The sequence below is a fragment of the Pangasianodon hypophthalmus genome, chromosome 6 (genome assembly GCF_027358585.1).
Source record: "Pangasianodon hypophthalmus isolate fPanHyp1 chromosome 6, fPanHyp1.pri, whole genome shotgun sequence".
NCBI classification, from domain to species: Eukaryota; Metazoa; Chordata; class Actinopteri; order Siluriformes; family Pangasiidae; genus Pangasianodon; species Pangasianodon hypophthalmus.
Window position 1 is genome coordinate 27,008,615 of NC_069715.1, and position 12,762 is coordinate 27,021,376.

A 12,762-nucleotide genomic window follows, 5' to 3' on the forward strand; every position below is an offset into this window, starting at 1 on the left:
AGGTCAGAGTTTTCAATTTGCTGAAAAGCATAAAAGCATAACCACAAAGGAAAGCATAACCACAATGATGGCAGGAAGGTTTAAAGAGAAGCAGAGGTCATCAGCCTGATTAACATCACTGTGCATGAAATTGCTAAACATTTTACAGTTCAACTTGGAAACCTGACGGATGTTTTGTCTCTGATGTTCCAACTACAGTGGATGTGTCTTTTTATTTCTCCAGATGTACATAAGACACGTAGGCTGATGTGAGTGAATAATGCTGCTCATGCGTCATGCGTCACGTATAACCTCTGGTTTTCATTGGGCCGCATCTCACTACCCTGGTGTGGATTATTCTCTGATAACAACATGCCTGCTGTGTTTTATTTTTTAAATATCAATCAAAGCTGACTGACTGTGACAGTTGAAAGACCTGCGCCATTTCAAACACACCTCCTGATTTTTCATACTTTAAGAATTTTGCTTGGTCTAGTGCTGCACAACGACATTTTTGCACACTGTTATAACCTGCATAAGAGTGTGTCTGCTTGTATTCTGTCACATTTTGCACATAATCTATATACTGTGTATATATGTTCACTACAGTTTTGTACATTTGTGTAGTTATTTATTTTAACTTACTTCACTACTCTTCTGCTGCTATATTGTCTTTTGTCTCATATTCTTTATTGTCTCTATGTTTGCTGCTGTAACACTGGAATTTAAAGACTAGTAAGCCAGCGCAAAGAATATTTCCTTGGTTTTTAGTTATTTATGGTACATATGTTACTATTTATACAAATTCCCATTGATACAGTAGTACTAAATTGTAAACCTGCAATTTAAAAGGATATAGGATGGTTGATTGGAGTCACAGAAAATGGCCATTTGCTCTTGCGATATCCAAAAAGATTTGAAACTCCTGTTTACGTAATTTTTTTTGTCCGAAATTTTTTTTTTCTGCTGAGCTTTTTTTTTTTTTGTAATTAAATGATAATAGATGATTGGCTATCACCATCTTATTTGATATTATTCAATGTATTTGCGAGTGACAAATGGACAGTGGTAGAGGGGATCCAAAAAATGTTTAAAAAGCCTCTGTTACTGTGCACTTGCAAAGCTTTTACCAGGTCATTAGTAGTGTACAGACAATCAGAGGCAATAGTGTCAGTGTGACGCCTCAGGAGCAACACATAATTCATATTCATGCCTGAGCCACATGCTCCCAACACAACATTAATTAGTTATCTGACTTAGCTCTTTCATTTCACATTCCACTGACTAATGGCTCTGAGATCTGCCCCTTGTTAATTCCCTGGTATACCTGTCATTTCATTTGTATAATTATTCTTTATTTATTACGCTCTCACAAGGCACTGCTAATGGCATCAACAAAATAACATTAGATGCATTTTTTTGGGCCTATGCCCTAAGAAACCAATTTTAAATGTGTAAAATCACCCATAGTTGCTAATCTGTGGGTGGTTCCCAATGACCTATTGCATTATTGGTTAGATAGTAACAGTCAGCTCCATTTTTTTCTATAATGACATTATTTTTGGGAAATGGTATGGACAGCTAAACGAATCTGCCTGTCATCTCTCTGCCATTACAGTTGCAACACCAACCCATTGCACAACTTCTTCCCTCCAGCAAAGGTCGCACATTTTAATGCATAAGCATGCATAGAACTTTCATTCAATACGAAGTCTTGCCAACCAATACAGTCTTGTTTACGCCAAGCCATGTTTGTCTCTTTGTTTGCTTTTTGTTTTGTTCTTTGGCCAGTTTCCGTGATGATTTCCATGTGTTCTGACCACTACCTGGTTATGGGCTAAAAGGACAGAGGAAGTAGGGGTGCCGAGGGTGCTGCAGTACCCCCAACTTTCAGGATTCCTTTAACTGCAAATACAGCCACAGCAGCTAACATAATAATAATAATAATAATAATAATAATAATAATAATAATAATGATAATAATAATAATAATAATAATATATAAACAAATAAAGAAATTGGCTAAGCAAACTTTAATTATCAGTATTTTTAGTAGTTTTTGAGTTTTATGTTGGTGACAGCATTGCTTTTATAAAACAACGAGAATTTAGAGAAAAAAAAAGAGAGGCTGTTGAGCGAATGACTGTTTAAGTGCTATAGCATAAGCGATAACAGGAACTAACCACAGTGTTGGGAAACTTACTGACTGTTACTGTTAAAAAGCACTGAGACTCATTTTACAATTGTTAAATATAAACATTTCCTAACTTAGAACTTCACTACTCCAATTATACATTTTGATTATACATTTTTCTTTGTTATATAACAACATGTTTTAATCTGTTTATTATTAGACTTAGATTACGTGGATTGTTTGGCCATATTTCAGTAATTGTATTAAACCACCTGCACATGGATCCCAACTCTCTCACACTCTCTGAGGTTGAAATGTTACAGGAATACCTATATAGATTATAGATAATTGGTTTTAATGGACACAAGATAACATAACTAGACAAGGTTCCAGATCTGAATCTCATAGCTCACGCTTTCAATACGCGCGTGTGTGTGCGTGTGTGAAATGTGTGAAAAACAAGATCAGCTACAAGGCCTTTGGTGATGACACATTTAAAAGATATAATAATAATAATAAAATGATGTGACTGGCTGGTGAATATGAGAAGCTGAAGTTATGCTGCAATGATGCTGTAAAACTACTTTGGGATAATGTTTAAATTCTGAATGCTCTGAAAGACTCAGATCAGCCTCAGGCTGATATTATTGAAATATTGGAGAAATTGGCTGATGCCCAAACCCCTGCTCCCATCCTAAGAATGTATCATTCCAGGAGTTATAAATAAATAGTAATGAAGAAATAGTAACCCTGAGTTGCCTGTTTGTGTATAAGGAATTATGGCATGCAGTTATAGGAAAATAATCAACGACTTGGTGGTGTGATGTGGACCGACACACAACACTGTGTTACTGTTACCACCCAGAAGTTGATTATTTTCCACTAACAGCACATCCTGAAGTTTTTTTATTCCTCTAATACAACAGCAAATTGCCACAAGTACAACTTTTCAATAATTGAAGAACAACATGTCATGTTTTTTATCCATTTACAGTTACATTTAATGTTGTGGACCTTTACAAAACAACTTAGTTCCAGTTATCACTTATGTTATAGCAGCTTTAAACAGTCTCTTTCTCTCTTGAAAATATCCTGTGGTGGACAACGTAACATTAGAGCTTTATCTCTGTTACAAAGCACTTCCACTGGAGACTCCTTCCAAAAATGCTACATTTTTTCTAAAATCTCCTCACAAAATACTACACCATATCAATAAATTTTTGAAATCAATTTATTTGGAGCATCTGCCATATACAAGTCACTGTCGTTACAATAAACATAACAAAAATGATTAATCAACACCTTCTGACCAATCAGAATTCAGCAACGCTATTATACAAGGTGAATCTACCACAAAGGTTACTTTGTAGATATAAAGTTAGTGTCTGTAGCCCATCTGCTGCTATGTACAGTTTGTTAGTTCCCTCTATCCGTCTGTCAGTGGAAACGGCGCACCATAGGACTTCTCTGTCCAGACATTATTTGGCTCTTGCACAGCAGTGACACTGACATGGTAATGTGTTTGGTGCTGGGATGAGTGTGTTCGATGTAATAGCATTATGAGGGCTATTAAACAGCATGTATGTAAATGAACATATAACCAATTGTGTTTTCTTGCCAAGTTTTTAGTCTGTGAGTGCTAACACTATTTGCCATAGTATTCTGGAGAAATGTTTGCATTATTGTCATCACTTCCCACAAATCTTAATGGACCGCATCGTACGACAACACAAAGTCACAACACAACATTTCTCCGCAATGATTGTGACACTCAGTAGAGGACAATAGAGCTGTGTGACTTGTTTTTTTGTCCATTGTGTCAAACCCAAGAAATAATTAACAGTTTCACAATTTCTTTGCCCTTTTGTACTGTGACACATTTCTGCTGTGGCGCTAATCTAGGAAACGGACGCAGAGAGAAATGCCAGCTTGCTCCAGGAGACCCACAGGTTGGCAGCCAGAGAGAATTCTGGGATTCATTAGTTGCCAAATACCAGATGACTCATGGCAGTTCCAGTGATCTCTTATTCATTTGTTTTTCATTTATTCAGTCCCTCGCTTTTTACAGGATGAATGGTTTTTATTAGTTGGTTTTTTTTGTTTTGTGGAAAGGTCACAGTGTCACCTATTGAAGCAGAAAATGCTGCAGTAAAACCACAAGAAACACCAACATGACTAAGAGTTTTCAAACACTAACCACAAAATAATCTGCTTCTGCTTATCAGGGAGAAATTTTTCCCCCACACCATAATGTGAGCTGCAGGAATCAGATCCGAGTGTGGATGGAAATGGTCAAGAGTGACCTCCATTCTTCTAAAACGGAGAAGGTCAAGAGTAACCATCCTCCTCAGATAATATATACATACGTGTTCATAAAGCCTCAGATCAGCACCGACTCTAAAATAAACCAGAGTACTGTCAGTCCTCTTTGCGGGAGCTTCATGAATATCAATGCCATCTGTTTCTGCCACTCTCTCTCCATCTGTCAGTCATCCTCACCCAGTGACAGCTGCTGGAGAAGGTTAAACCCTCTTTCATTTACCATCAACAAAAAATGAACTTAACAATGTTTGATTCCGCAATCTCAAATAAGTAGACATCTACGGCAGCCAGAATACACTTTCAGGAAAAAAAAAAAGTACTGAACTCTACGTCTTCTTGTCACTGAAGTGGTTTCCTCAAGGGTACATCTTTTGTATGCTTCACTATGTAACTTTGCAGCTGATAGTTTGAATATAACACTTTTAAAATGATGTAACCCTTACGTGATTACACTATTAAAAAACTATTGCCAGTTTTTATTACTTAAAATTGCATGTCATATGAATTAAACTTTAAACTTTTAAACTTGCTTTTTTACATATATGCTGTACCATGCATTTTGTGGCATTTTGAAATAAGCCATACACAATATATGTATAATAGGATTTTAACTCTGTTAGCCATCAACTACCACAGCAAATTCTGGATTATTTATTGATTGAAAATATCTGAATAAAAATAAAACATTTGTTAATGAAAATTGGAAAGCTTAATTGGTAGTTTTGATATGTTGTAGTTACACAGCAAGCAGATTGGAGACCATCCGCTCTGAATATAAAATTGGAATTAATATTCCATACAGATCTCTATCAAACTTGAAGGAAGGAAAATAGAGGAAGTCGAGATCACCATGCTCAATACTGCTGTACCAGACCATATCATATCATCTAACCATTTTTAACATGATGACTTTTATGTTATGATAAAGGTTCATATTACGGGATTTGCATTTCTACATTATATGTTTCACAACATGATATTTTTGCAAGTGCACTGCGGATTGATTTGAAGCTTAAACCATTAACGCCTGCATGATACAGAGCAGGCAGCATCATTGCCACCTGGTCCACCTTTCAGATTTCGAATCGGAGCAGGGAATGTGGATCGGGAAACCACAGGTATAATATATTCTGAGGAAAGCGCTATCCACCCTCTTCCGCATACATGAGCTCACAGACACCCATGATTGGCTAGTGTCGCTGTGATTGACAGAGAGTAATCCATCCCTCTCACCCAGATAGAACGGACAATTTTGCTGTCTTGGACTCTACACCACGGATGGCTGTGGCATCGTTGAGATTCGAACTTGTGATCTCCTGATGATAATGCTTTTCTCTTGCACCATTCGGAAGCCAAAATATAGCAATATTCTAGCAATATTCTTAACATATTAAATGTACAGAGTTGCACGATTCACCTAATTTCAGAACTAAAAAAAATCAATCTACATTTTTTAAAAAAAATTATTTTTTAGAAAACTATGGTATTCACTGGAGTCTGGCACAAAAACATTTTGTGTACAAAGTTTGAAAAGCTATAACAGAGACATGGAGATTTGAAAATGACAAATCATAAGTCTAAAGAGCAGAAGAAATCAGAATTATGATTTATATTAAACAAAAGTGATTTCAAGATATTCATCTTCTTTTTCTAAAATCAGGATAATAAGTGTGAACAATGCATGAAAGGGCAAGTTACATACAGTAACGCAAAGTGAACCCTTGAAGGTACCAATCCAATAACAAGGAAAAGTACAGGTTAGTATTCTTTTTTTTTAAGAGTGTAGAAATACGCTTATTAATATTCTAGATTTCCGAAAGCATGCCTCAGTCACTGTTGCATGCAGTCACACTGAATAAACCTGAATGAAGCTGTTACAAACAATAGTCCACTGCAGATCCACACTCCGATCTGACTCGGATTTGGAGTCTCTCAGTGGGTTCCACCTCCAGCTGCCAGCGTTTTGCCTGAGTACTCTCTCCTCTCGGCTCTTCCAGCTGTGCAGGTGTTTTTTTTTTCTTTTTTCTTTTTTCTTTACGCCAAGCCCATCAGCTTCTGAAAAGTCTCTCTCTCGCTGTCTTGCAACAAAAGGCAAGCATGAGGCAACACGAGACCGGATAGCATGTTGTAGCAACGTCTCCCCTCGTGAGATGTTTCGGAAACCGTCACAGCTGTGAGGACGCCTGCTGCGAAACGACAGAGCGAAGGAAACAAAAAAAAATAAAAACAAAATAAGCCCAATAAGAATCACTGAGGCGGAATTAGCGATGCCTTTATGGAAATGAATACTGAGAAGCAGCCCGTGGTGCGTACATGCCCCGCTCAGCACATTAACGCAATAGGAGATCTTTAAGAATGATGTACACGGGAAAACTATGAATATATATGATAGGGAGGAAAACATGAATATTTAACAGACACCAGATAAACATCAACTGGTTCATCTCCTGTAGAGCTTCATGAGCACATCACTTGCATAGCTGATGAAGGGAGAGTAAAAATGAATGAAAACAATAGCTGCTGTGAGCCCAAACATTCTCAAGTGTGTCATTAACATACTTTATGTGTGAAGTGTGAAACACACAAATTATTTTCTCGACTACATTGTGCAAGTTCAATAATGCTTTATAATATGTCCAAATGTACTATTAAGTCAAATGAGTGCTTCATTTACAGGTAAATCCTTATATTTGGATTTATTTGGTAGACACTAGCATCTAAAGGGACTTACCATTTTTTGGTTAAAGATCTTAATCAAAGGCAAAACAGTGACTCTCTGGCAGCCCTGAGATTTAATCTTACAAAGACCAGAGAAGAACAAAAATTGTGTGTGAGAAAGATTTTTTTTAATGTTATTTTATATTTTGTCATGGGAAGGCATCATATAATTGAATAGGATTGCAAGAAATAATATGAATCGATGAAAAAAATCCTTTTATCTCTCAATCTAGGCCACTCTTATTTCCAAGTTTTAAAAAAGAAGCTGTGTATTTATGGGGTAGTGACTAACCAAAATGGCAGCCAAAATATTTATGCCTTTTTCCTGGTTATATTATGAAAAAAGGAAACTAAGCTACCTGTGTTCTGGCATGAAGGAGTTCATCTTTCTCTACATCAAATACAGAGATTAGGCCTATACTGTAAAACCATATGGTGAAAACTCACTTAGGCTGACTAATGCTTTTAAAGAGTGCTCTAATATGTATTTAATGTTTCTCTAGTACTAACCTGAACCACTTAAACTCCCTAGAGCTGTTGGGAAGTCCAGAATTGCATTTCTCACTATTGTAACTACAGTAGCTTTTCTATTAGTTCCCCTGTAGTTACTTACTATGCTTAACGTGTTTTAATAATAATAATAATAATAATAATAATAATAATAATAATAATAATAATAATAATTAGACAGACAGACAGACAGACAAACAGATGGACAGACAGACCAAGTGACCAATGGACATACAGACAAACAGATAGATAGATAGATAGATAGATAGATAGATAGATAGATAGATAGATAGAAAACCAGACATACAGACACACAAAGACACACAGACAGACAGACAGACAGACAGACAGACAAACTGTCAGTAAAATGTGTGATGAGTCAAAAAAGGAAATAAATAATGCAACAGAGGAATGCAGAAATATCATGTTATTATATATTGTCTAAAATCTTAGTGGATGAGTTGTTCAGTCTGTTAGCAGTAGGGATGAAGGACTTCCTGCACCGCTCCTTGCTGCAGCATGGCAGAATCAGTCTGGAGCTGAAAGCGCATGACTAGGTGTTCATGTAGAGTGTGAGAGACAATGTCCATGATGAGCAGCAGTTTAGCCAGAATCCTCTCCTGCACAACTGATTCCAGCAGGTTCACGTTGGTCCCAATGACCTGTCCAGCCGTCCTTGTTAGTTTCTTCAGTCTGCTGGTGTCGTCGGCTTGCCTCAGTGTAAAACATATGTAGAAAACGCCTGGCATCCTGTTGCATACTTAGGACCTGAGCTTCCTCAGTGTGTTATGTCTCTGGTCTCTTGTCTAGCTGCACCCCAAGATACTTGTATGATTCCAACCACCTCTATGTCCTCTTAATAGTAATAATAATAATAATAATAATAATAATAATAATAATAATAATAACAATAAGCTGAACACCAGATAATTATAAAGCAAGTAAGGAAGATTAATCAATGTGCATAATGCCTAATGATTTCGAGCTTGACTAATGACTTTGTTAAGAGGAAAGAAGTCCAATAAATATTGACGAGGAACCGCGTGAGCGCGCGGGGTTTCAGCACCACGGACAGCAACAAGTGCGCGCGATCCCGCGGGGCGATTAATGCAGTTATAGAAATTAATGCACAGCTATAACGTTTAGGTTTTCTATGCAAGAATAGTGAGGAAGCCAAAAACTCTAATTATTTAAACCACTGCACAAACAGCTGGAGGATGAGCATGTGCCATACACATAAGTAAACTCAGAATGGTATCAGTAGTCATTTGTATAATAAAAAGTTTTATTATTTTGGGTTGAATAGTCTGCCCAATGTGTGTGTGTGTGTGTGTGTGTGTGTCTCCCGCCGTTTGCCTCCCCAAGCTCCCTTTCCACAAATGTTTGGATTCTCACTCCACCCCGCGGGCCTTCGGCCGTGCTGCCCTGCCATTGGCTGATCCAGACATCATATGCAAATTTGCAACGCGAGGAGGCGGGGTCTAGACAAGAGCCTACGAACATGACGTCACGCGGCAGAGTGGCAACTGACACACGGAGAAAAGAAACGGGAGTGAAAACTGGGAAGGGGAGCGCGAGATGAAAAGAAAGCAAAGAACATAAGAGAGAGAGAGAGAGAGTGTGTGTGTGTGTGTGTGAGAGAGAGAGAGAGAGAGGAGGTGAAGAAGAAGGGAAAAAAAGAGAAGAGAAGAAAGAAAATTGGAGAAGAGGGAGAAATAAAAAGAGGCGCGTGCAGCTGGTTTGTGACAGGGTGGAAGAGAGAGAGATAAAGGGAAAGAGAGAGGTAGACTGTGTGTATATGCGAGAAAGGAGGGGGTGACGGTGACAGGGAGGGAGGGAGAAAGTGAGAGAGAGTTTGTGTGTGAGTGTGTGTGTGTGTGTGAGTGAGAGAGAGAGAGAGAGAGAGAGAGAAAGATGGCTACAGTGGCGGCGAGCGGAGTGCAGCAGGAGAATGGCTTCAGCACCGCGAACAGCTCCAGCAGAATGAACGGCATTGCTCTCGGTCAGAGCTCCATACCCATGAAGGACCACGACGCCATCAAGCTGTTCGTGGGTCAGATCCCACGCAACCTGGAAGAGAAAGACCTCAAGCCGCTCTTTGAGGAATTCGGCAAGATCTACGAACTCACCGTGCTCAAAGACAGATTCACGGGAATGCATAAAGGTCGGTCACGTTGCGCTTTCCCTTCTGTCCTTTTCTCTCTTTACAGGAAGACATTTTGCGGGTTGATATGCGGGACACACCGCAAGTGCATGCAACATTCAAGTGGACGGCTGCTTGTGTGTGCGCGTGAGCATGCATGCATGCGTGCGTGCGTGTGTGTGTGTGCGTGCGCGCGCGTGTGTGTGTGTTTGTGTGTGTAGCGTGTGCGTGTACGTGTGTGTATAGTCGCACGTGCCCATGCATGCTCTCAGCCTTCCCACGTCCACGTGAATAGCAACCACTTCCCCAAACGGAGAGATTTTCTCCAGAACAATAACGCAGTCAAAACAGAGCTCCAGTGATACTGATGTAAGGAGGATCATTTTAACCCGACATTTCAGGGAGACGTTCAGGATGGTGCCAGATTATAGCAGGACCTCGAAAATTCATCCAGAGGGAAAGTTTTCTTAATCTTAATCTAGACAAAAAAAAAAAAAAACAACAGACCAGAACGCCTAAAAAGTAGAAGCAAAAAAAAAAAAAAAACAGTGTTATTTATTTTATTTTAATTCAATTTATTTTATGTGGCAAAACATTTGAATTAATAACACACTCTGACATGAATGCAGCACCATTAACCACACCATCTCTATTTCACAACTGCCCAAGTGTATTTAAGAAAAAAAGCCAAAAGACTTAGGATATCCAGACTAATACACACTCTCAGAAAAAAAGGTACTTTATCTTATCACTTCTGTGGTTCCATCAACGGGACCTCAGTGGGAAGTGTCTTTGCGAGTATCCTTTATCTGGAAATCTTTCAAAATAATTTAAGGTACATAATTAGACCATAAGAACCACTTTACTTTAAAAGCTAATTAAAACCTACTTAAATGTATACCACAGTTTTAGATAAAAGATATATACTAAAGCTACAAAGGATCATACCACAACAGCGACAAGGAAAAGTACAGTATTCAAAAATAAATACAGTAATTAATATATATATATATATATATATATATATATATATATATATATATATATATATATATATATATAAGGATTTATTTAGGGTGTCTGTGCATATATTTTACTTAAGTGGGCTACGTTATTTATTTATTTATTTATTTATTTATTATCTATTGCAATAAATGATCCCCTGAGGTCTTGCTGCTCACTGAAGCACGATCACATGCCACTGAATTGAGACAGGGCAGACTTTTCCCTCCCCAGAACCCGTCGCTGAACAGTGGCATGATGCCGTATTGGTTAACAGCAACGTCCTCTTATGGAGCCCTGAAGTTTATCCATGCCCACCGTGTCTGCCATTCACTGCCACAATCCTCGGCTCAGACCTGATCGATTACAGAGACGGTTTGGGCTTTAGTCATCTCTGAGTGAGAGTGACGATGGAAGAGCAAAACAAATCTGCAGCGGCTGAAGGAAATATGCGACAAAAACAGGCCCATACTGTACATTCCGTTAACCTTACGCATGCAAGTATTTAAGGGTTGAAGTTCATCACACTTCAGCTTTAAGTCATGGGCTGATGAGCTGAATCAGGTGTGTTAGAGTTTGCCTGTTAATGTAGGCTAATGAATAAGAGCCTGATCCTTTACCCAGGATGTGTATCCGTGTGAACAGACTGTTTGAATACACACTACTACAGTACCTTTTCAGATTCACACACATTCAGACACACATTCAAACTAAGCACAACCAGTGTTTATTCTGCACAATTGAGTGTTTTCCCTCCTCTAACAAACCCAATTCAGACTTGTTAATGAGGTGATGAGTTGAATACCAAGCAGTAAATAATAAAAAATGTGCAAGTTGGTGGTAGGATCAGGAATAAGAAACACTGATCTAAGATTTCGCCTTATAATTAAGTTTATTTTATTAAAATAATTAATCCTTCTCTCTGGGTGGAAGAGACGACTGTTCTGTCTTTACAGTCAATTAAAATGATACTAGTTGTAGGTGCTAGTACTGTAGATACTAGTTGTCAGTTGTAGATGTTACATATACAGTAATAGGGAGTTAGCACTCTCCTTCACGCATGTATCAAACTCTCTGAGCAACAGTTTGAAAAGATGCAGTGGATTCACATGTGCTCAGATTGACAGTTGTAAAGCAACGGGAGAACAAACCATCAGGAAGGTAAATATGCCAAAGTTAGTGGAAAATATTGGGACAAAAAGGATTTTCTGGAAAAAAAATGGAAAAATTATAAAATAAAATAAAAAGTGTTAAATGTGGTAACAAAGTGCTACCATAGTTAAAATAATAAAATATCATTTAAAAGAATATATCTATTTTTCTAACATTAATAGTAGAATCTTAGCACATATTCTGTATATTCAGATTATTTCTCCATGAATATGTACCTTTCTATGTAAGCACCATAATAATTAATATTAATGCCCTGTAAAACAATTATACTTTATTTACTATAAATTACATAATATTTTTAATGTTATAATAGTAAAAAACAATTGTTTTGCATAAATAATTGCATGTACTTTTTTTTTGTTTTGCAAAATGAGTAACCTCCAGGTGCAACCCCCCCCCCCCCCCCCCCCCCCTTTTTAAAATCCCATTGACATTCATTTCCTGTAACACAGGCTGTAAAAACCAAAGCTGACAAATTATGAAATAGATATGTAAATAAATATATATAAGCAACATCTGAGTTATTTATGTCACAATTTACTTCTAATTTGCTTGTCTCACCATTTAAACATGTGATAAAAATATTTTAAATAAAAATATCTCTTTAAATATAAATAGTACTTGAGTGTACATTATGTTCGGTTATCTCAGATGAGGTAATAAGTCAAATATTGTCTTTTTTTGTAATTAATGTCTAACTAATGTCTCTATCGAACTTTCTATGCAGCCTAAATAACAATAATTTTAAAATATGCATCGTATTGTCCTAACAATATTTCAT

At 37.5% G+C, this 12,762-nt stretch overlaps 1 protein-coding gene across 4 annotated transcripts in view; it reads left to right on the forward strand.

Annotated features, from left to right (window-relative positions):
- Window positions 1-9,024: 9,024 nt before the first annotated feature.
- The window catches only part of celf6 (CUGBP Elav-like family member 6), a 150,348-nt gene continuing 146,610 nt past the window's right edge, over window positions 9,025-12,762 (forward strand). For 3 of the 4 annotated variants that reach the window (XM_034304949.2, XM_034304952.2, XM_034304948.2), the window contains exon 1: window positions 9,025-9,827. In XM_034304949.2, coding sequence (XP_034160840.2) covers window positions 9,578-9,827 — 250 coding nt within the window. In that variant the 5' untranslated portion in view covers window positions 9,025-9,577. The remainder of the gene's footprint in view (window positions 9,828-12,762) is intronic. The other variant, XM_034304945.2, reaches the window with a different exon arrangement.